The following is a 22004-nucleotide window of genomic DNA, read 5'->3' on the forward strand; positions in this document are numbered from 1 at the left end:
AGCCTAGCTGACCTAGCTCACTGTAATCCAGGCTGGGGTCAAGCACAGAGTTCTCCCAGCCTCCACACCCCAGGCTGGGGTCAGACGCCACTATGTCACACCCAGCCTTACAATACATTTTTCTTTCTTCTCCCACCCATAGTTGGATAATCCACTCTCTACATCCAGACTTCAGAGTGCAACAGAATGCATTTCCCAGGCTCTCTTGCAGCTGATAGTCATGTGACCATATTTTGGTCAATTAGATCAGAGAGGTGAAGTACCATCTTTCATTGCTTGAGACCCCTGGTGAACTGGGAGGCCGTGAACCAAACGTAGCCCTGTAGCCTACTTATGTACAGAGAAACACTTTGGTTCTGTTCAAATGCTTAGCATTGTAGTCTAGCAAATTAATGTGCTCTAATGGTATACCATCAGTAATGAGCATCTATTGGGCACCTACTGTGTGCCACCTCTGAGAAAGAAACATATGGTCCTGGGTGCTAATCCAACAGTCTTAGGGGAGAAGTCATACGCTAACTACATAGCCCAGGCTAGCCTCAAGCATGTGGTTTTCCTGCCTCAGCCTCTCAGATGCAGAGACCACAAACATGCACCACCACACCTGGCTGGGGCTGAGACGCCTTAAATATGGAGCCAGATACACTGCTGCTCATTATATGCCAAAAGAATGAATGAAGGAGCAGTGCCCATCACCAACGACCCTGCTGTCAGCGCTTGGGACTGCTCCAGGGACACCGAGACTGGGACCTCTGCATCAGCCTAGAGGTCACTGGGACCGTGCAACAGGTGGCCTTTCCCAAACCTGAATGTCCCTATGATCCCCAAGTGACATTTCTCCTTAAAAACCAGGAGAGTCGACCTCGGCGGCACATGAACTTAACCTCACACTGGGGAGGCAGGTGCTTCCCTTTGAGCTTGAAGCTACACAGCAAGTTCCAAGCCAGTCTGGGCTACACAATGAGACTCTGTAAAAATCAAAGAGCATCAGGAGAGATGGGCTGGCAAGCTGGCTGCCGAGCCTGATGTCTGGAGTTTGACGCCCTGGTGGAAGGAGAGCTGCCTCCCAGACTATCTCCTAACTTCTCACATGTACCGTGTCTCACAAACCCACACAAACACAATAGATAAACAAATGTAATTTTAAACAATCAGGATATGGGGCTGGAGAGATGGCTCAGTGGTCCTGGGTCTGACTCTTAGCACACACATGGCTGCTCACAATCATCTGGAACTCCTGTACCAGGGAATCCAAAGCCCTTTTCTGGCCTCCAAGGGCACGACACACGGTGCACAAGCCAAACACTCATCCACATAAATAATTTTTTGGCTTTCCAAGCCATGGTTTCTCCGTGTGGCCCTGGCTGTCCTGGAACTCTCTGTAGACCAGGTTGCCTCGAACTCAGAGATCTGCCGGCCTCTGCCTCCTGAGCACTAGGATTAAAAGCGTGGATACCACTGTCCAGCTTAAATTTTTTAATAAAAAATAAATAGGAGACATTTCTGCGGAACATGGGTTGTATGAAGTAGCGCAGTGGGTGTTTCTGTCTGAGGGAAACATTCTCTCTGGCCCCGTACACTCCTACAGAAGAGGGCGACTTGTCCCCCCCAGTAGCATGGCACTAGGTTATGCTACTCTGTCAATCTCTGCCTCAGTTTCCTTATTAGTAAAGTAGGGGTAACATTAATACTTCATGGATGGCTGGTGAGACTGAATAAGATCCAGCTGGACTCATGCAGAAGATCAATGAATGCTTCCGTAGGGATACGGTGATCGTGACTGCTGCTTGCCTAATTCCTGTGGGGACTGGAACCGGTAACCCTGGGGCCTTGGCGGTCATCAAGCTCTCAGAATAGCAACATCCACTTATTATGTTCCTGCAGCATACTGGTTCCAAGCTAAGGGCCACAGGATGTGTCGTCCGCCTGTCTGACCACCCCCCACCCCTGCCACTGTGTCCTCACCAACTCTTATTCTCCTTCCATGGCTCTCCCTGCCTCTGGACCCTTGCACCGCCATTCCTCCTGCCCGTGGCTCCCAGGCCTTATCCATCTCACCTTCCAGCTTTTCCTCCAAAACTGCTCTGTGAGGGCAGGGACTTGATCAGTTTTGTTTACTGCTGTGTCTCTACATCCAGCCGGGGCTATGTATACCATAGGTGCTCAAGAAAGAGACCATGCTAGGCAGTGGTGGCACACGCCTTTAATCCCAACACTCGGGAGGTAGAGGCAGGTGGATCTCTGTGAGTTCGAGGCCAGCCTGGTCTACATAGCAAGTTCCAGGACCAGTTGCATAGCTACTGAGAAACCCTGTCTTGAAAAACAAAAACTATATATATATATATATATATATATATATATATATATATATATATATATATAGAGAGAGAGAGAGAGAGAGAGAGAGAGAGAGAGAGAGAGAGAGAGAGAGAAAGAGAGAGAGACTGACCATGAACAGCTGCATGTGGCACACTGCATCTCTGACCGCAGCACTGGTCTATCCACCTGGTCACTTGGTCACTTTCCTCCAAAAGGCTCTGAGTACCTCCTCACCTTATGGACCCTGGTGATGACTTCCAGGCCCACAGAGGCCACCAGGGCCGCGATGTCATCCAGGAAGCGTCCAGGGAAGCGCAGCTTGCGGGGAGTGTCCAGTCGCTGGTTCAAGAGCAAGTGTAGTTCCATGCTTTTTATCTGGGGGTGAGGTACGTGGGCAGGGTGTTAACTTGAAAGGTTGTGGGCAGGGATCTGTCATATGGGAGGGGCCTCAAGGCTGTGGGAGAGGCTTAATATACATAGCTGGGGCTTGAGAGAAACTGGGGTGCTGGACTAACAGGTGAGGCACTACAGGCAAGAAAGGGGAACATCAAAGGCTCTAAGCTAAGTAGTCGTGACTGAAGGGTGGTCTGGGCTTGACAGAAGGCACGGAACTTTAGCATTTAGAACAGTGGGCTGTAGGCTGGAGAGATGGCTCAGCAGTTAAGAGCATTGGCAGCTCTTCTAGAGGTTCTGAGTTCGGTTCCCAGCAACCACATGGTGGCTCACAGCCATCTCTAATGAGATCGGATGCCTTCTTCTGGCATACAGGTTTACATGCAGATAGAGCACTATAAACATAAAATAAATAAATCCAAAACAACCCCCCCCCAAAAGCAATGGGTTTAAGGGGTCCTGACCCCAATAAATGCAGCCTGAAGGCTGTGAGCAGGACCTGAGGAAGTGACACTGTGGGGCCTGAGTGGGTAGGGTGTGAGAAACAGGTGGGACCAATGGTAGAGCCTAGGATCCTGTTTGGGGCGGGGTCTCACTGAGGCTGGAGCACCCTGATTGGCTAGGCTGGCTGGTCAACAAGTACAGGGACCCTTCTGCCTCCAGGTCCCAGTGCTGGGATTACCAGTTTCTGCCAGGCCCAGTCTTTTCCTTTTCAGATGTGTTCTCCTGATCTAACTCTGGTCTTCATGTGTGTGGCAAGCACTTTGCTCTAACTGAACCTTCTTCCCAGTCTCTGAGGGGCTGACTTTGAGAAATTCAGGACTCTGTCTTGGAGGATTTTGGGGGAGGTCAGGGCCAACAGGCCCTGGGGAAGAGAACACAAAGACCCACTTAAAGGAATCTGGGGGTTAGCAAGCCTGACTCTCAGTGCTTAGCGTCTTTTGGAGGAAGGAGGGCACATCTCTGGGTTGAGAAATCCTCTGGGGGGGGGGTCACTGTCAAGGTGACCTCTATCCCTTGTTACAAAGAGCCCCAAGGCATTTTCCTAGGGTTCTCAAATGCAGTTGCAGGGCACTTGTTCTCAACGGTCTCCCTGGATGGGGACGTGCTCACCATGAGCTGGAAGAAGAACCAGGCGTGCTGTAGGACCACCTCACGGACCGCACTACCACTCACCACCCACTGCAGGGCCAGTTCCTCGTGCAGCAACTGTGGACAGGGCGAGGGTCACCAAGGGCCACGTGACACCCTCCCACACCCCTTAGCAAGGCATGACTTGGGGAAGGTAGCCCAAAGCCTGGTTGGGGGTCAGAGCAGCAGGAGGCCATGCAGGGTGGGATGAGAGCAGACTCCAGCCCTGGCTGTGATGTGGGGAGGAGCACTGGACCCTTGCTGTGGGGCAGTGGGATAGACATCAGATCAGCCACCCTATTCCCCCGCTCTACCTTCTGCACAGTGTGTCTTGGCTGAGGGGCTGGCAGGGCCGAGGAGGCCTCGAGGTAAGAGGAGGCACGGCTAGAGCTGCGGTCGATGGCCTAGGACGGATGGGATGAGCATGGATGGCAGAGAGAGTTAGTGATGAGGATGGGAAACAGACGAGGCTACATGGATGGAGGGAGGATGGTCCTTGCGGGCATGGGTAAAGAGAGATGGGCCCTGGTCCCCTTAAGCACAGGAGAAACTTAGGGTTTGAAAACATTGCCAGAAACTTCCATATGCTAGAGATTTTGTGTTTAGTTTTCTTGAGACAGGGTCTCATGTAGCCCAGGCTGGCCATGTTGATGGCATTTGGTGGTGGAACCTTAGCAGGTGACTAGCATTAGGTAAAACTGTAAGGGTGGAACCCCTAAAGTACTATTAGTGGCTTTAGAAGAAGAGAAAGAGAAAGGCAGGCAAGATGGAATACACCTATAATCCTAGAGCTGAGGATGCTGAGGCAGGAGGATTGTGAGCTCCAAGTCAAGGAGGACCTTGTGTCTCACAATAAATGAAAGAGAAAGGAAAAGAAGGAAAGAGGAGAGGGAGGGAGGGAGAGGGGGAGAGAGGAAGGGAAGAGAAAGGGGAGAGGGAGAGAAACAGGGAGGATTGAGAAAGTGGGGGCACAGAAGGGAGAGACCCAAGTTAGCTCACTGCCTCTGTCACCATGGCTACCTTTGCCACATGATCCAGCGCGAGGGCCCTGTGCTTGGGAGCTTACTTAGCATTCCAGAGGTATAAATTAACTAGTTACTCTTTACTTGTTTGTTTTTCAAGACAGGGTTTCTCTGTGTAGCCCTGGCTGTCCTGGAACTCGCTCTGTAGACCAGGTTGGCCTTGAGCTCACAGAGATCCGCCTGCCTCTGCCTCCTGAGTTGGAATTAAGGGTGTGTGCCATCCCTGCTCAGCAGTTACTCTTTATAAAGACCTGGTCTTGAGTTCTTTGTGCCAGGGACAGAAGACAGGCTGGGGTGATGGGCAGGGCCATGTAGGCTATGAAGCCGATGGGGAAGGGGCACAGGCGTGTGGCAGTGGGTTTGTAGGTAGAAAGAGGACATTGGGCATGGCCAGGGTGCTGTGGAAGTACATGGGACAGTGCGGGTACGGGCAAGTGAAGGAGCAGCTGAAATCAGACGCGTTGAGAAAAGAGGGGGCTGGACATGGTGGGGTACACCTGTCATCCCATTGCTCAGGGGGCAGGAACAGAGTGACTTCCAGGCCATCATGGGCTACATAGCAAGAATTTGTCTCAAAGGGCAACAACCAAACTAAACAACACTCCACAAAACACAAAACAAACAACAAAAAAAAAGGGTTAGGATTTGACCCGGTGGTAGAGCACTTGTCTTCATATGGTCAAGGCCCTGGGCTCCATGCCCTGTGCTCAGGGAAACAAAACAAAACAAAAGACAAAAGAAAAGGGGGTGCCCTGTGAAGGATGGAGTCAGAAGGAACAATGAAGATGAGGTGATGGCGTGGGGTGATGTAGGCCATGACTCCCCTAGTGTGGGGGGGGTGCAGCAGAGACAAAGGCTGCCCATGGCACCACTGCAGACAGGGGAAGGGAATTCATGACTGGAGGAGAGGCCAGAGGGACAGTTTGTGAACATGGAGGAGGTGTGGAGAGAGAAGGAAAGGAAGGAAGGTAAGACAGCAAAGACGGTACCTGCCAGGACTACAGGCCTGGCCTCCTGCTCCAGCCTTGCTCAGGGCCTCACAGGGCCTCAGTACGCCCCTCTGCCAAATAGGTATCATGGTCCAAGTTTCACTCTCCCAGCCTGGTTTTCTGGTCAGTGCTGGAGCTGCCTCTGCCACTGGCACTTAAGCACCCTGCAGCTGACTTGGCCCATCATGCACGGCTTACTTTGCATGCCTGAGCCAGACCACACACTATGAAGGTCACTTCCTGCATGGAACACTACCCTGTTATTACCTGTCACCTCCTCGTGGCTCCTCAAGGCCTAACTGACCTTTCAGGAAACTGAGGACCACTCTGATTAATAATGCTACAGACGGGACTAGAGATGGCTCAGCAGTTAAGTCATTGGTTGCTCTTGCAGAGGACCCGTGTTTGATCCCAGCACCCACATTGTGACTTCTGAGGGCACCAGGTAGGTGCAGCATAGACACACACATAACACTCATGGAAAAACACCCATACACATTAAGTAAATAAATCTAACATATATTTTTTAATGACGGGGTGAGTTGGCTGAGCGTGTGCCTTGCCACTGAACTTCAACGCATTTTTCTTTTGGGACAGGGCCTCAGACTCGTTATGTAGCCAAGGATGACTTTAGACTACTGATCCTCCTGCCTCCATCTCCAAAGGCTACATCACCGTGCGTGGTGTATGTGGTCCTAGGGATGGAATCCAGGTCTGTGTGCACACTAGGCAGTGTTCTACTTGCTGAGCCCAGCTCCAGCCTGCTGAAGCATCTATGTAGCACTTCTGAACATGCTCATCTGTTTGGTGGGATCTATTCTGGGATGTCTGCTGAAGCTCAGGAGACCCCCTGGGCCCCACCCTCTGCCCATACTTGGGACCATGCTGCTGAGCACTTTACTAAGAGTCTTTTTTGTTTGTTTTGCTGAGATGAGATCTGATGTAGCCTAGGCTGCCTTGAAACTTTCATGTAGCCCAGGGCAACTTTGTACTCCTTCCTCTACTTCCCAAGACTTGGGATTATAGGCAGGCACCTGAAAATTTGGTGTGTTATCTTCATCTCAAATATTGAGAGACTCAGAGAGGCAGCCAATCAGCTGGGCACAGGGCAAGGCCTGAGTCAAGGGGAAAAGAGCCCAGGCCTACTGCAGGTAAAGCCCCTCCCCATACCAGGTCCCTAGGAAGAAGCTAAATTGGGGAAACCCCTGCATGAAAACAGATGGGGAACTATGGGGGTCCAGCGCTACTTCACCCTCATAGGGTTATCTATGTCAAGGAGAAGGTTAGGGGTCCCCGAAAGCAGATGTGGGTTAAAGAGCAGGGCCACCCATGCAGGGTAGTGGAGCTGTAGCCGGTAGATTCACACAGGCCTTGATCCATTTGCACACCACAGAGTCTTCTGCCTCTGTTGGGGCTAGGATCTATGTTTTTCTCAATGTTTGTTCTGTATCTGTTAAGACAGGGTCTCACTGTGCTGCCCTGAATGGTCTCCAACTCACCATGTAGACCAGGCTGGCCTTAAACTCATGGAGATCCACCTGTCTCTGCCTCCCAAGTGCTGGGATCAAAGGCATGCACCACCACCACCACTCAGTCTTGCTTCTTAATCTTAATTTTACTTCTTGGTGGTACTGGGGATGGAACCCAGAACCTCATGCCTGCTGTGAAAACTCTGCCACTCAGCCACACCCCAACCATGCAGTGGCCTAAGTGGCAGCAGGAGGCTCATTATGCCGACCAGATAGAACAAGACCGCCACAGCTCCAGACAAAGTCCGGTGGGGTCCTTGCTGTCCTCAGAGATTAGTTCATGCAAAGGTGACACACATGTGGGGGCAGATAGGGAGGGCACCTGTCTGGGGTCAGCCCCACAGTACGGAAGCACCCGCCGCAGCACAGCCTTGCTGCCTCCCGGAGCGTAAGCAGAATTCACCCAGGAGTGTGAGCGATCGACGCCCTGAAGATACAGAGAAGGGATGATGTCCCAGGCCGAGCACAGGGAAGGAAGCATGGGAGACCAAGTGTGGACACTGCCCCAGAGTACATGTGTGCCATGCACATATCTGGGAAATGTGCAGTGTGCATGTGTTCATGTAGTATATAACTGCCTGGAGTGCACATGCATTTGAACCCATGTAGATGAGCATGGAGAGCATGTACATATGTACTCATGTATGTATGTGCACATGGGGTCTGTCTACACGCACTTGTACATGTATGTACATGGATTAAGTGCATGCATGTATGTGCATGGGTATATGTGTGTGTGCAGTGTGTGCATATATATCAATGTATGTGTGCAACATAGGCTACAATGTATATGCACCTGTGCATATATGTACAAGGGACACACATATACACACCTTCATACTAGTGTACACATGTACACTAGTATGTGTACATACAGTCTGAATATATGCACACACCTTGCATTGGTGTGCACAGGCTGCATGTGTACATGGACCTGCTGAACCACGTACATTATGCTCTTTGTTGAGTCAGGCTAAACCCTCTTTCCCATTCTCCCATGTACACACACCTTCATACTAGTGTACACAGGCTGCATGTGTACACACACCTTCATACTAGTGTACACAGGCTGCATGTGTACACACCTTCATACTAGTGTACACAGATTGCATGTGTATACACACCTTCAAATTAGTGTACACTGGCGACATGTGTATACACATCTTCAAATTAGTGTGCACAGGTTGCACGTGCACACACATTTTCATATCAGTGTATACAGGCTGCATGTGTACACACACCTTTGTATTAGTGTGCACAGGCTGCATGTATGCACGCACCTTGTATTAGTGTGCACAGGCTGCATTATGCACGCACCTTGTATTGGTGTGCACAGGCTGCATGTGTGCATGCACCTGCTGAACCACGTACATTGTGCTCTTTGTTGAGTCAGGCCAAGCCCTCTTTCCTATTCTCCAGCCAACTGAGCAGTAGGCAGAACCCCCAGAACAGCCCTGCAGCTGTGAGAGCCTCAGCCTGGCAACAGAGCTGGGACACAGCCTTCTCAACAGTGACATCTGGTTCTCCTTCCTCCATCAGCATGGAGAGTCTTCACCCACCCACCGAGCCTGCAGCTAAGCCCTTGAGGCTGGAGGTTTCAGATGCCCCCTTGCCCTACCTTGGTGGCGAGGATGCGAGACACCTCATCATCCACAGAGCCGGGGACCACGGCCAGGTCAGGGTTGCTGCTGCTGATGCTCTTAGAACGTGTCAGGTAGAGGCTGGTGGGGCGGCCAGAGCCGCGGGCCAGTGTGGCAGCCTGCACAGTTGCTGGAGGGACCCCTGAGGAGAGAGGAAAAGGTCAGGTCGACACCTGTCAGGAGGAGCCCAGTCTGAAATGGCTTCCTTCTGACTATCCATGTTCTCCCTGTGACATGGAGTTGAACATGGTTTCTGCTTCATAGCAACTCGGGGCAGACAGAACACACTGGGAACAGAGCCTAGAGCCCACGTGTTCATAGCCACTCTTCATTGTGCACGGATGGGAAGAAGCTAACTTCTCTTTCAGTGCTGGGGATGAAACCCAAGGTCTTGTGCAGGCTGAACACTTAGGCTACCAGGAGCTTTGCCTCAGTCCCCCCTTCTTTCCTTCCCTTTCTTCCTCTGTCTCTCCCTCTTTGCCCCCTCACCACTATTCTTTCTGTGCCTCGGGCATGCCACTGAAGTACAGATCCCCCCAAAGCCAATCTCACGGAATGCTCTCTGCAGAAAGAGCTTCCAAGATCGCTGTATCTGTGACTACCTGTGTCCTTGTGGAGTGAACACTACTATTGCCCCACTTAAAAACAGGAAGACAAACTGGGCGGTGGTGGCACAGGGCTTTAATTCCAGCACTGAGGAAGGAGAGGCAGGCAGATCTCTGAGTTCAAAGCTAGTCTGGTCTACAAAGTGAGTTCCAGGACAGCCAAAACTACAAAGAGAAATTGTTTCCAAAATAGACAGGCAGATAGGTAGATGATAGATAGATAGATAGATAGATAGATAGATAGATAGATAGATGGATAGATAGAAGATAGATAGAAAGATAGATGATAGATAGACAATAGATAAGATACAAAGATAGATAGATGGATGGATGGATAGATAGAAGGTAGATAGATAGATGATAGATAGAAAGATAGATAGACAATAGATAAGATACAAAGATAGATAGATGGATGGATGGATAGATAGAAGGTAGATAGAAAGATAGATGATAGATAGAAAGATAGATGATAGACAATAGATTAGATAGATAGATAGATAGATAGATAGATAGATAGATAGACAGACAGATAGAAAGAAAAGTGGGAAAGCAGGCTCAGAGAGGTAAAGGCCAGGGCCACAGAGCGTCTAGGCAATAGAACGACACTCAACCAGGCAGCCTTTCTTAAGCCCCTGTTCTCAGCATCTTGCTGATGGGTGGAACCGGTTGTCAGTCACGTGTAGAGCCCTGCCCTGAGGCCAGAGCAAAGTGGGCCAGCTGGTGTCTACCTCGCAAGTCACCCAAGCGAGGCCGTGAGGCCCTGGGCCTTTGCATATGGCTATTCTCTTCTGCTTAGTGTGCAGCTCTCACCAGCAATTCCTGTGGCCCAGCATTCTCCTTCAACACTCACCGCCTGGCAGGCTGAGGTCACCGCCAGGGAGGCGAAAGGCATAGTGGACATAGGCAGCCAGCAGTGGGCAGTGACCACGGCAATCTTGAACGGCCTCCAGGCTCCGGTGCACAAGGCTGGCTACATGAGCCATAGCTTCAAAGGCCCCTCGGCCCAGGTTCACTGTCGGACAGAGCAAAGGTCAAGCTCCACTGCCCAAAGCCTCCAGAGGAGGGAGAGGTTGCTAGGGTGGAAGAGCCCATCAGGATCTTAAAGGCCCTGCACTGGGGGCCTGTGCCCTGGGGGTCCAGAGAAACAGATGAACTATAGGAAGAAACTCAGGGCTGGGGAAGAAGGGGGGGGTGCCTTTCCAGAAACAGGCCTGACACCACAATGGCTCACCTATCTGGCCCCCAATGATGGGTGGCCGCACAACCAGGTGGACAAGCTTGTCTAGAACGTGGTGGGAAAAGGCCACAAGGGGCTCTGGGCTGGCGAGGCGCAGGGCTGCCAAGCTGGCTCGCAGCTCCTGCTCCACAGTGGCCTCACTCAGCACTGTCTCCTTGAGCCGGAATGGAAAGGTCCCTTCTTCTAGAACATGTACCAAAGTGAAGAACTTATCCAAGTGGGGGTCCTAAGGAGAGGGAAGAACATGGAGTCAGCAGAGAGCAGGGGTGGGGTGGGCTGGAGTAGGGTGGTGGTGGGGAGAGGGAACGGAGGGGGAGAGCGAAGGGGGAAAGGGGAGGGGGTGCCCCGCCCTCTCATCTGAGTCAGCAGTCTGGGTCAGGCGGACTAAAGTCACGTCCGGTGGCTGGAGGCCAGACCTTTACCAGCCAGTTGCAAGTAAATCTTGCTCAATCCCAGGGTAAGCGGGAGGGGTTCTCAACCCGCTCTGTACCTGGGGGTGCACGGAAGACACAGCTGTTAGCTCCACACTGAACACACCCTTGTGACCGTCCACCCAGCGCATGCCCGGCAGCGCCACCTGTGGGAGGGAGAGGTGGGGTGGGCAAGGCTCTCCCTCCCACATGCATCAGGCCACAAGGCCAGGCCATGGCCCTGGCCATTGCGACATCATGGCCTGAGGGAGCGGCAGGGCACCCTAAGGAGAGCCCTAATGGCAGGCTGGAAACCCACAGAAAATGGGGGCTATGCTCGGAGTGAACATTAACCAGGAAAGACAACAGCCTAGGAATAGCACGTAACGGGGAACTTGAAGCCATCAGACTTGTTCGTTAGCTGGTACAAGGGAGAGGGGCTGATGGAGGTGATGGAAAGGACGCCAGGTATGGTGATACATGCCGGCCATCCCAACACTTGGGAGACAGATGCAAGATTATCCTCAACTACACAGAATTCCAGGCCTGCTTGGGCTGTGTGTGACCTTGTCTTAAAAAAAAAAAATGTTCCAGTAGGTAGAGGCTCTGACCACCTAGTCTAATAACCTGCGTCTAACTCTGGGACCTGCACGGTAGACAGAACAGACCCCAGAGTTATTCTTTATTCTCTGACTTTCACACACTTCCCATGGTACATGGGGCACACTCCCAAAATAACAAATGTGTGTGTGTGTGCGTGTGTGAGAGTGTGTGTATGTATGTATGTATGTATGTATGTATGTATGTATGTATGTATGTATGTATTTGGGGGGGGTTTCGAGAAGGAGTTTCTCTGTGTAGCTTTGGAGCCTGTCCTGGAACTTGCTCTGTAGACCAGGCTGGCCGGCCTGCCTCTGCCTCCAGAGTGCTGGGATTAAAGGCGTGCGCTACTATGACCTGGAAGGCTGTTTATGGAACAGAGAGGCTTGGGGACAGTGAGAGAGGAGAGGGCTAGTAGGGGTAAGGAAGAGGCACAGGGGATGCAGCATCCCACAGAGTCATTCTGTTGGAATGACAAGAGGCACAGGGGACCCGCAGGGGCCCACGGAGGAGGCTGAGAGCTGGAGGGCAATGAAGGCATCGGTGTTGGGGGCACAGGCACCTACATCCGGCGTCAGGACTGAATAGCTGGGAGGAGGCTGGTCCACGGACACAGGCAGGCAGAAGGGACCCGTTCTCAAGCGGCCATGTTGTAGCAGAGGGATCCACTGGGGAGAAGATGAATGGATGAGGGTCAGGTGTGGTTGGGGGACCAAGGGTCAGGGGAGGAAGCTGTGAGGTAACAGTGGCTCACGGTGAAGCCCACAGGCGTCTCCAGGGCTGTTCCTGGCCGGGGCTGGCAGCTGACGTGGTAGAATGTAAAAAAGAGGTGATGGTTCTCGGTCACACAGGCGGGAAGTCGCAGCTTGAATTCCTCGTAAAATTCAGGAGACCTGGTAAGACAGGGCCAGGGGCTAGGGGCCAGCTAGGGAGTGGGAATCCTAGAGGGTGACTTCCTGCCTCAACTTACCTCATTTGCATACCAAAACTTAAGCCTCCACTCTTCCTGTTCCCTTCACACTCTCCCTACAGGTAGAGTCCCCCAGGGACACCCAACCCCACATACTTGTTATGATAGACCACTGGTGTAAAGGCTTCTCGGGTGAACTCGCTACAGCTGGATTTCCCGAAGATGACCTGTGGGAGGTGGGACATGAGGGACTCACTGGGGACAAGCTATGCTTGCCCCCTCCCCTTCCCTCAAGGGCAGGGTCACTGCACTGACCGGCAAGGCCTGGCTCTGGTCCTCGCCTGCCATGTACTGGATCCTCACGGCCAGGTTGCGCACAGAGCCCTGGCGACTGCTGAAATTGAGGCTGTGTGGGTACACGAAGAGCAGATTCCTGAAAAAGAGAGCTGGGGACTCAGCCATGGGAAAGAGGGGTATGAATCATGAAGTAGGTGCACTCAGGACAGAGGAAGCTGTAACCCAGGCATCACAAGGGTCATGGACAAACCAAACCTCTTTGTTGGTGTTGCTTTGTTTTGTTTGAGACAGGGTTTCTTTGTGCAACAGCCCTGGCCGTCCTGGAATTCGCTTTGTAGACCAGGCTGGCCTTGAACTCACAGAGATCCACCTGCCTCTGCCTAACAAGTGCTGGGATTAGAGGTGTGCGCCACCACTGCCAGGTGGAACCTCTTGACGCACACATTTAGATTCAGGGAGGAATAAGCCAGGCACATATGGGCACTGAGAGCCAGGGGGTTTTGGGGTCTTTTAAATTCGAATTCAAGGTCTACACAGCAAGCTCTAGGCCAGCCAAAGCTACACAGGAGACCTTGTCTCAGAAAAACCCCACAAACAACAACAACAGCAGGCATTTGAGTCAGGGTCTCGTGTGGCCCAGGACAGAGTTGGTCTCCTACTTAGCTCAGGATGATTTTAAACTCTTGACTTCCTATTTCTACCTCCAAAGTGCTGGGGCGCCAGGCATGTGCCACCATTCCTGGGGCGATCAAGGACCAGGGACAGAATGCTGGGCTTCATGTGAACTAGGCAAGCACTCTGCCAGCTGGGCCCCAGCTCCAGTTCCTGAGGGCTGAGGGCTGAAAAGGTAGCCTAGGTGCTGGAGAAATGGCTCAGCAGTTAAAACTGCTCTGTGAGAGAATCCAAACTCAGTCCCCAGCACCCACATCAGGCAGCTCCAGAGGGACCTGTGCTCATACCCTGTCCCCAGACACATATGACTAGAACAATAAAATAAAGCTTTCCAGAAAGCGGTCCAGTAGGAATAGACAGGTTTGGGGGCGGGGTGGGGCTAGCAGTTTGTAGTGGCCGCTGGATGAGTTGGGTTTGGGGGGCGCTGCCCACAGTTTCCTGCTCCCTGGCTAGAAAAGCTGAGGGAGTTGGGAGGGCCTTAGACCTTCTACTCAGCAATGTGTCTTACCCTGAGGTCTGGATGGGGGTGGGGTGAGTGGGTATGTGGAGGGAACGGGAGAAGGGGAGGCAGTGGGAACTTAGATTAGTATTTTTTAAAAAAATCTAATGAAAAAAAAAAGGGGGTCCAGATGACCAGGTGGCATGGCTGCCCTTCTCACCCCACCAGCGCCTTGCTGACCCACTGGCATTACCGTTACACAGTCTGTCTCTCAGGTGGACATAACAGTCAGAACCTGGTGCTGGAGGGCCTGGTCCTGCCTCCTGTACCTAAGTATAACTGCACAGCCCCCAACCTGTAGGCCTGCCAGCTCAGCCTTTGTAACTCAATACCAACCACCATTAACTCAGTGACAGTCACCACACACACTTCTGTGGCACCGTTTGGGTACCAGCTCCACTCCAAACACTCAGTATGAGCAACTCCATGGCCATGTTCTGTGCTGCTGGGGAATGGGAAGAGGGGCCCGGTGCATACCCAGCAAGCCTTCCGTCTCTAAGCTTCACCTCAGCCCTTTCTTTCTTGACATGAGAGAGGGTCTAGTTCTGCAGCCCAGGCTGGCCTTGAACCCAATTCCTCCCACCTCAGCCTCCCAAGTGCTAGAAGGAGGTGAGCCTGATTTACTTACTAACTTTCCATTTGCAACCAATGACTGTTGGGCACATAGTGGGTGCTCAACAAATGTGTATATCCCGTATGTGCGACCCCTAGGTGGAAAATGAGGTGCAGTACTTGCCCCCAGGCTTCTAGGAACTTAAAGTTAGCACGGAGCACAGACAGGGTTAGAGGTCAGGCTTCATAACCTCAGGGGGGAGCTGTCATGTCACTCCTGCACCCCCAAGCTGGCAGCCACACTCACAGTGACCCCTTGCAAGGAGACAAGGAAGCCAGGTGACGCACAGGCCTGAGTCCATGCAAATGGCTGACAGTCATGAGACTCCAGTGGCCCCTCAGGGTGGCCAAACACTGGCTGCTGCATCAGTGTGTAGAGAGCCATGGCTCATGGAAGCCAAGCCTGGGTTCAGGTGGGAAACTGAGGGACAAGGCATGCTGCAGTCATACAGCCCCTGGTGCTGAGATCTAGGGCCTGAGTTCCTCCTCCACCCCTACCCCCTGCCACAGCTGGCCCCGAGTTCTAGCCAGCGTGATATCAGCGTGGCCTGCTTAGCCATCAGCCTGATGCAATGCCTGCACCCTGCCAGGCCCTTGTGCAACCATGGCTGGGTAACCATTGACCAGGGAGGTGGGGGTGGTCAATGGCAGTCAGTGGCAATAAAAGGCGGCGGCCCACAGTGGCAGAGGAACCACACCCCCAGACCGTCAGCCATGGCTGTGCTCACTCTCTGCCTTCTGTGGGCCTTCACGACAGCAGTGCAACCTGCCCCAGTATCTCCTCTGGGTGGTCCAGAGCCAGCCCAATATGAAGAGCTGACCCTGCTCTTTCACGGGGCTTTACAGCTAGGCCAGTCCCTCAACAGCGTGTACAGAGCCACGGAGGCGCGTCTGACAGAAGCTGGGCGCAGCCTGGGCCTCTTTGACAGAGCCCTGGGCCTCCTGGGCACAGAGGTCAGTCAAGGCCGGGATGCAACACAGGAGCTTCGCACCAGCTTGTCGGAGATTCAGGTGGGCACTGGAGCTGGGGTGAACTTAAGTTGAGGGTGTCTCACTGTCCTGGTTAGCTCATAATAGAGGAAAAGTGATCAAGGGCTCCATGAACAGACCTGGACTAGTGACCTCACTGATGGCATCTGCTGAGCAGGCTGAAGAGGATGTACTGCACCTTCGAGCAGAGGCCACAGCCCTGTCTCTGGGAGAAGTGGACCGGGCCCAGCGAGCTCTACGGGACACTGTACGGAGACTACAAGTCCAGCTGAAAGGCGCCTGGCTGGGCCAAGCCCACCAAGAATTTGAGACCTTAAAGGTAAGGGGCTCCCGGGTCTGAGAGGGGTACACCCTGCTTCACAATCAGTAGCCACATCTGAACCCTGAGCTAGAGGACCCCCCTTGTTGTTGTATCTGGGTTCTACCCTCAGTGACCTTCTGGGATTCCGTTTTCCCATTTTCAAGTAAGGTCAGGGACCAGGCACAGTGGAGGCGGGGGCTGGAGGAACAGAAGTTTAAAGCCAGTCGTGCCTACAGAGAGGCCAGCCTGGGTCACATGGTGACACCCTGTGTCAAAAAGAACCAAAGACGGATAACTGGGTGTGGAGGCACACGCCTGCAAGCCCCCCACTTGGCTCCCCCAGGCGGGATGGTCAGGAGTCCCAGTGGTCTGACTAGACGGACACCCGACTTAGGCTTGTGCTGAGTGAGGAGTGAAGGATAGGACTGGCAAGGTAGCTCAGCAGGTGAAGGCCAAGCTGCCCAGCCCAGTGACCTGGGCTCCACGCTAGGGTCCACATGGGGAAGGAAAGAGGCCACTCCCAAAAGCTGTCCTCTGATTTCTACATCTGTGCTATGCATGAGCTAGAAAAAATAAATTTTAAAGTAAGAGTAACAGTCACTTCAGAGCAAAGCTAGAGCCTCAAAATGTGGGCAATGAACCCAGTAGGTGCTCAGTAAATGCTTCTTACCATAGTATCTAGCACCATGTACTGAGAAAACAAGCCCTCTCTTAGATACACTTTACAAATGGGGAAACTGAGGCCAAAGGGGCTTAGATTCCATTTGCTGGATCATATGGACCGCAACAGAGAGGTCTGGCAGTGATTAGGAGATGGGAGGTGACCCCCAGCCCCAGCTGAGGTCCCTATGCTACTCCACAGGCTCAAGCGGATAAACAGAGCCACCTTTTATGGGTGCTCACGGGCCATGTGCAGCGACAGCGGCGGGAGATAGCAGAGCAGCAACAGTGGCTGCGACAGATCCAGGAGAGGTGAGTCTGTGGAGGACTTCCACTTGGGGTGTCAGGGTGGGTGGTGTCTAGTCCACTGAAGGGGGTCCCCCACACTGGCCCGGCCATGACTGAGCTGTCTCCCTCCCTAGACTCCACACAGCAGCCCTTCCGGCCTGAGACCGTCTGGATGCCATTGAGAACCAGTCAAACCACTAGGAACACCGAATGTGATCCAAGAGGCTCCTGAGCAGGGCAGACAGAGCTGCCCGCCGGCTGGGCTTGGCCAGTGTGCCCCGCTTCCTGACACAGACCGGAGACAGAAGCAAGCAGGCGGGATGGAAGGCAGAAGACAGAGCCCCGTGGAAAAGGGCTGGAGACAGTATGAGTTCCTTTATGCTCACATACCCCACAATAAAACAGAACAGAGGCTATCTATGCTGAGTGCCTGTGCCTGTGTCTGCAAGAATGGGGGTTGGGGGCTTAGCTGACACCTGCCAGTATGCACAATGCACAACACCCTGGGTCCCAAATACAACCACAGTGTAGTGGTGAAGACTTGTCGTCTCAGCAACGGGAAGGCAATGGCAGGAGGATCAGGAGTTCATGGAGAGGCAGAGACAGGTGGATCCCTAGCCAGCCTATCCTACCCGGAAAGTTCCAAGCTGTGAGAGACCCTGTCTGAGAATAAACATGACGGGAGCTGGAGAGAAGGCTCTGGTTAAGAGCACATATTGCTCTTGCAGAGGACCCGTCCACATTCATCACTTGCCAGGTGGCTCACAATCACCTGAAACTCTAACTCTAGGGGATCCAAAATCCCTGGTCTCCTCAGCACCCCACATGCAGGTGTGCCTGTACCCACACACAGGTGAGCGTTCCCACATACAGGTGCACATTCCCATACAGATACGGACAAGCATACACAGAGAAAGGAGAGAGAGAGAGAATTAAAAATAATAAAATTCAGGCATGCATGGTAGTACACATTTTTAACCCCAGGACTTGGGAGGCAGAGGTAGATAGTCCCTATGACTCCAGGTCAACTAGGGCTACACAGTGAGACTCTATCTCAACAAATAGTAATAGTAACTGATACAGAGATGAATATTTGCATTGGTATAAATCTTTGTCTACTGATACATATTTAAGGTCTATTGATATATATTTAAGAGGTCTTTTGGAGTTGAAGACAGATAGTTATAGTTTTCCTTAGTTATGATAAAAGATAAATTAGATACAAAACTTTAAACTCACAAAGATAAGATAGATAATAGAATATTTTTTTAATTTTTGCCTTGTACAAATAGACTACTGTATTTGTAATTCTTGCCTGATACGTCTTTTGTTAAAGTGAAAACCTTCCTTTAATTAGACAGCAAAGGGGAGATGATGTGGAATTCAGTTCTCTTCTGTATGCTGTGAATATGTTTTATTACCATTGGTTAATAAAGAAGCTGTTTTTGCCAATGGCTTAGCAGAGTAAAGTCAGGCAGGAAATCCAAACAGAGATATATACAGAGAGTAGGCAGAGTCAAAGAGATAACATGTAGCTGCCAAAGGAGGCAGATGCCATGTAGCTGCCCAAGAAGCAAGAGGTAACAAATTATGAGCCTCATGGTAAAATACAAAATAATAGAAATGGGTTAATTTAAGATGCAAGAGTTAGTTAATAAGGAGCCTGAGCCATTGGCCAAAACAACTTTATTCATCAACCAAGAAAAGCAACACACATACAGAAGGACATCCCACATCAAGTAACAACAAATGTTAGAGAAAAAAGGTAGGGATACTGAGATGGCTCAGAGGATAAAGCTGTCACCGCAGCCTGGCAACATGAGTTCTAGTCTGAAAAGCACACAGTAGACATCAACTGATCCTGCAAGTTATCCTCTGACCCCCACACTCACACTGTGTGCTGCACCTCCCGCTCCCCGACAAATAAAATGAATAAATATGATTTTTAAAAAAGCTCCTAAAACCAGGTCAATAACTCCTGAAGAACAGCACCCAAAACTGTTCTCTGGCCTCCAAACACACGCAGACATTCACTCAAATACACCTGAGCACCCCCTCACAATAGAGAAAGATAAATATGGGCACGTGCATACACACACACACACACACACGCACGCACGCACGCACGCACGCACGCACACACACACACACACGCACGCACGCACGCACGCACGCACGCACACACACACACACACGCACGCACGCACGCATGCACACACACACAGGAATGGGGCTTCCACCAGCCTGGACACTGTACCTGTAGCAGGTATGGGGGGCATAAACCTCCCGGGCAGGAAACTCCAGGACCTCCTTGGTGGGCCGCCCCCTGGGGTCTGGATAGGGCTTGACATGCAGTAATTCAGGCGACAGGCAGAAGTGTAAGTTCTCAGGTGCTGGGGAGATGTCGATCTTGAGCTGAGCTGGGGAGAAAGAACTTGGTTTTTACCTTAGTCTCCAAAGTGGGGCACTTCTGCTGGGACTCTGCCTGTCCCCTGTTGTCCTGGTGTCCTCTGGGGGTTGCACCCATTAGGAGCAAAATTCAACTGCCCAGTTCCTTCCACTGTCTATCCTGGCCCTGGGGTTAGTCCCCAGTACCCCAGGATGGTCTGGTGAATGACCATGTAGGCAACAGTTCTTCTTTATAGGGTGTCACTCACGCACCAGTCACAGGTCGCAAACGCCTCAGCAGGGACGATGGTCGCCGCATGTCTGCCAGAAACTTGAAAAGGTCCTCATCACTGAGACGCTCTGCCTCCTGCCAGTTACAGGTTCCGCAAGGCAAGAGGTTAAAAGTCCCCAAGATGAATGGGGCTTCGGTAAGAATCCCTGTTTCCTTCCTCCCAGGCCCCTGTCCTATACCAGGGTCACCTGTTTAAAGAAGTTGGTGACAGTTAAAGTGGCCGGGCGGAAGCTGGAGAAGCTGCAGGCATCGTCCCCACTACAGCCTCGATCCTGGGGCCCCCGACGTCGGCGTTCTGCCCAGGTAGGTCTGCGCTCTAGGAGAGACGGGCATGGTGGGGGGGGGGGTGGAGGGCGCAGGAATGAGAAGGGTGATGGTGGCAGAGGAAGAAAGACGGGTGTAATGACGCTGAGAGACAGCAAACGGCACGCGTCCTCACCGCCCTCGGAGTCAGAATCCCGGTCCTGAGGCCCAACACTGCTCACGATGTTCGCTAGGTGCACAGCCGTCCAGGCGAAGGGCATGCGGTAGCGGCCGAGCCTGGTGCAGAACTGCTCGGCGGCCAGGCGCAGCCTCTCCAGCTTCTCTTTGTTCTGTGGGGAGATGCACCCACAGCTCAGCGTCCCTCCCCGTACCGCACCCTCAAAACCTACCCTCCCACCCTGCCCAGCTCACCCACACCTACCTTCGCTGTGTCTGCCTCCTTCATCACCATGTAGGGCTCGCAGCACTCGCTGATGTCCCCCTGCTGAAGCACCTTTTCCAGCTGTAGGGCAGAAGGACCCAGCAAGGGACTCCTTAGCCCCCTTCCAGTCTTCTGGACCCTCGGTGACCCACAGATGCTTCATTCGAGACTGAGAATGAACCCAGAACTCCTGCATCCTAGCAAGCCTGGATCACTATTCTCTAGCCCATACTGACAGCCGCCATGGCTCCCACGGTCCTCAGTACTGAATTCTAGCACGCTGCTGGCCAAGTAGCTCGTTTTCAGATGTGTCCAATCCCTTCATCCATCCCACCTTAAACTGTGGATATTTTCTCTACACCCCCCCTCCACCCCCATCCAGGATTTCACTATGTAGGTCTGGCTGTCCCCAAATTCTCTACATAGCGCTTTGAACTCACAGAGATTCATCAGTCCCAGGACTGGGATTAAAGGTGCGCACCTCTACACCCAGCTTTTCTTCACTTTCTTAACAGAATTTATTTTTAATTATGCATGTGTCTGAGTGTAAGTGCAGTGCCCATGGTGGCCAGAAGAGGGCACTGGATCCACCCAGCATGGGCGCTGGAAATTGAACAAAAGTCTTCAGCAAGAACAGTGGGTGCTCAACTGCTAAAGCATCTCTCCAGCCCCCAGCCCTCATTTCTCTTGTTTTGAGACAAGTTCACACCGCAGCGCCCTGGTTGTCCTGGAACTTACTCTGAAGACCAGGCTGGCCTCTACTCACTAAGATCCACCTGCCTCTGCCTCCTGAGTGCTGGGATTAGAGGCAGGCGTGTGCCACCAGCATCTCTTTATCTCTTACACTGGGGATAGTAGAAACCAGGGCCTCCTTTACCACTGAGCCACGCCCCCAGGCCCTCACTGAAGGATTCTAGAACACCCTACTGCTGAACCACGCCCTTTTCCACTTTTATTTTGAAATTAAGTCTCATGGGCTGGATTCAGATTTGCAATTCTCCTGTGTTCTGGTTGGCTTTTTGTCAGCTTGGCACCTGCCAGGGTTTTCTGGGAGGATGGAATTTCAATGGAGAAAAAACACCTCCCCTCAGATTGGCCCGTTGGCCAGTCTGAGGCATTTTCTTGATTAATACTGATGTGGGAGGCATCACTGTGGGCGGTGCCTCTCTGGGCAGGTATCCCTGAGGTGTATAAGAAGGCAGGCTGGTGGGTCAGGAAGAGCAAGCCAGGAAGCAAGCAGCACTCCTCCATGGCCTCTGCTTCAGTTTCTGACTCCAGGTTTCTGCCTTGAGTTCCTGCCCCGACTTCCCTTCACGATGGAGTGACTCGAGAAGTATAATCTGAAATAAATCATTTTCTCCCCAAGTTGCTGTTGGCCATGGTGCTTGTCACAGCATAAACAAGCCCCAACCTCCCTGGTAGCGAGGCTTAATAGGCATATGCCATCACACGGGCACACAGATCACACGGGCACATGCATCACATGGGCACACGCCATCTCAGGGCACACGCCATCACAAGGCACACGCCATCAC

The 22004-nt window shown here is 52.3% G+C and overlaps 2 protein-coding genes across 5 annotated transcripts in view; one reads left to right on the top strand and one right to left on the bottom strand.

Moving 5' to 3' along the window:
- Dock6 (dedicator of cytokinesis 6) overlaps positions 1-22004 on the bottom strand; it is a 58189-nt gene that overhangs the window by 24463 nt on the left and 11722 nt on the right. The window contains exons 10-26 of one of the 4 annotated variants that reach the window (XM_005346921.3): positions 20470-20550; positions 20224-20377; positions 19973-20100; positions 19766-19859; positions 19362-19524; positions 13101-13218; positions 12942-13012; positions 12630-12768; positions 12442-12543; positions 11356-11442; positions 10860-11091; positions 10479-10640; positions 9002-9165; positions 7706-7810; positions 4158-4247; positions 3826-3921; positions 2554-2694 (exon numbers count right to left, since the gene is read on the bottom strand). In XM_005346921.3, coding sequence (XP_005346978.1) covers positions 2554-2694; positions 3826-3921; positions 4158-4247; positions 7706-7810; positions 9002-9165; positions 10479-10640; positions 10860-11091; positions 11356-11442; positions 12442-12543; positions 12630-12768; positions 12942-13012; positions 13101-13218; positions 19362-19524; positions 19766-19859; positions 19973-20100; positions 20224-20377; positions 20470-20550 — 2127 coding nt within the window. Of the gene's footprint in view, positions 1-2553; positions 2695-3825; positions 3922-4157; positions 4248-5621; positions 5764-7705; positions 7811-9001; positions 9166-10478; positions 10641-10859; positions 11092-11355; positions 11443-12441; positions 12544-12629; positions 12769-12941; positions 13013-13100; positions 13219-19361; positions 19525-19765; positions 19860-19972; positions 20101-20223; positions 20378-20469; positions 20551-22004 lie in introns of those variants that run through there. The other 3 variants (XM_026779200.1, XM_005346922.2, XM_026779201.1) reach the window with 3 other exon arrangements.
- Positions 15575-17522, top strand: Angptl8 (angiopoietin like 8). The gene is made up of 4 exons (XM_005346920.1): positions 15575-15876; positions 16013-16174; positions 17019-17128; positions 17239-17522. Exons 1-4 carry the CDS (start codon positions 15580-15582, stop codon positions 17264-17266), a joined length of 597 nt encoding a protein of 198 aa, XP_005346977.1. The 5' UTR covers positions 15575-15579; the 3' UTR covers positions 17267-17522.

Source organism: Microtus ochrogaster, chromosome 5, assembly GCF_000317375.1.
Source record: "Microtus ochrogaster isolate Prairie Vole_2 chromosome 5, MicOch1.0, whole genome shotgun sequence".
Taxonomy (NCBI): Eukaryota; Metazoa; Chordata; class Mammalia; order Rodentia; family Cricetidae; genus Microtus; species Microtus ochrogaster.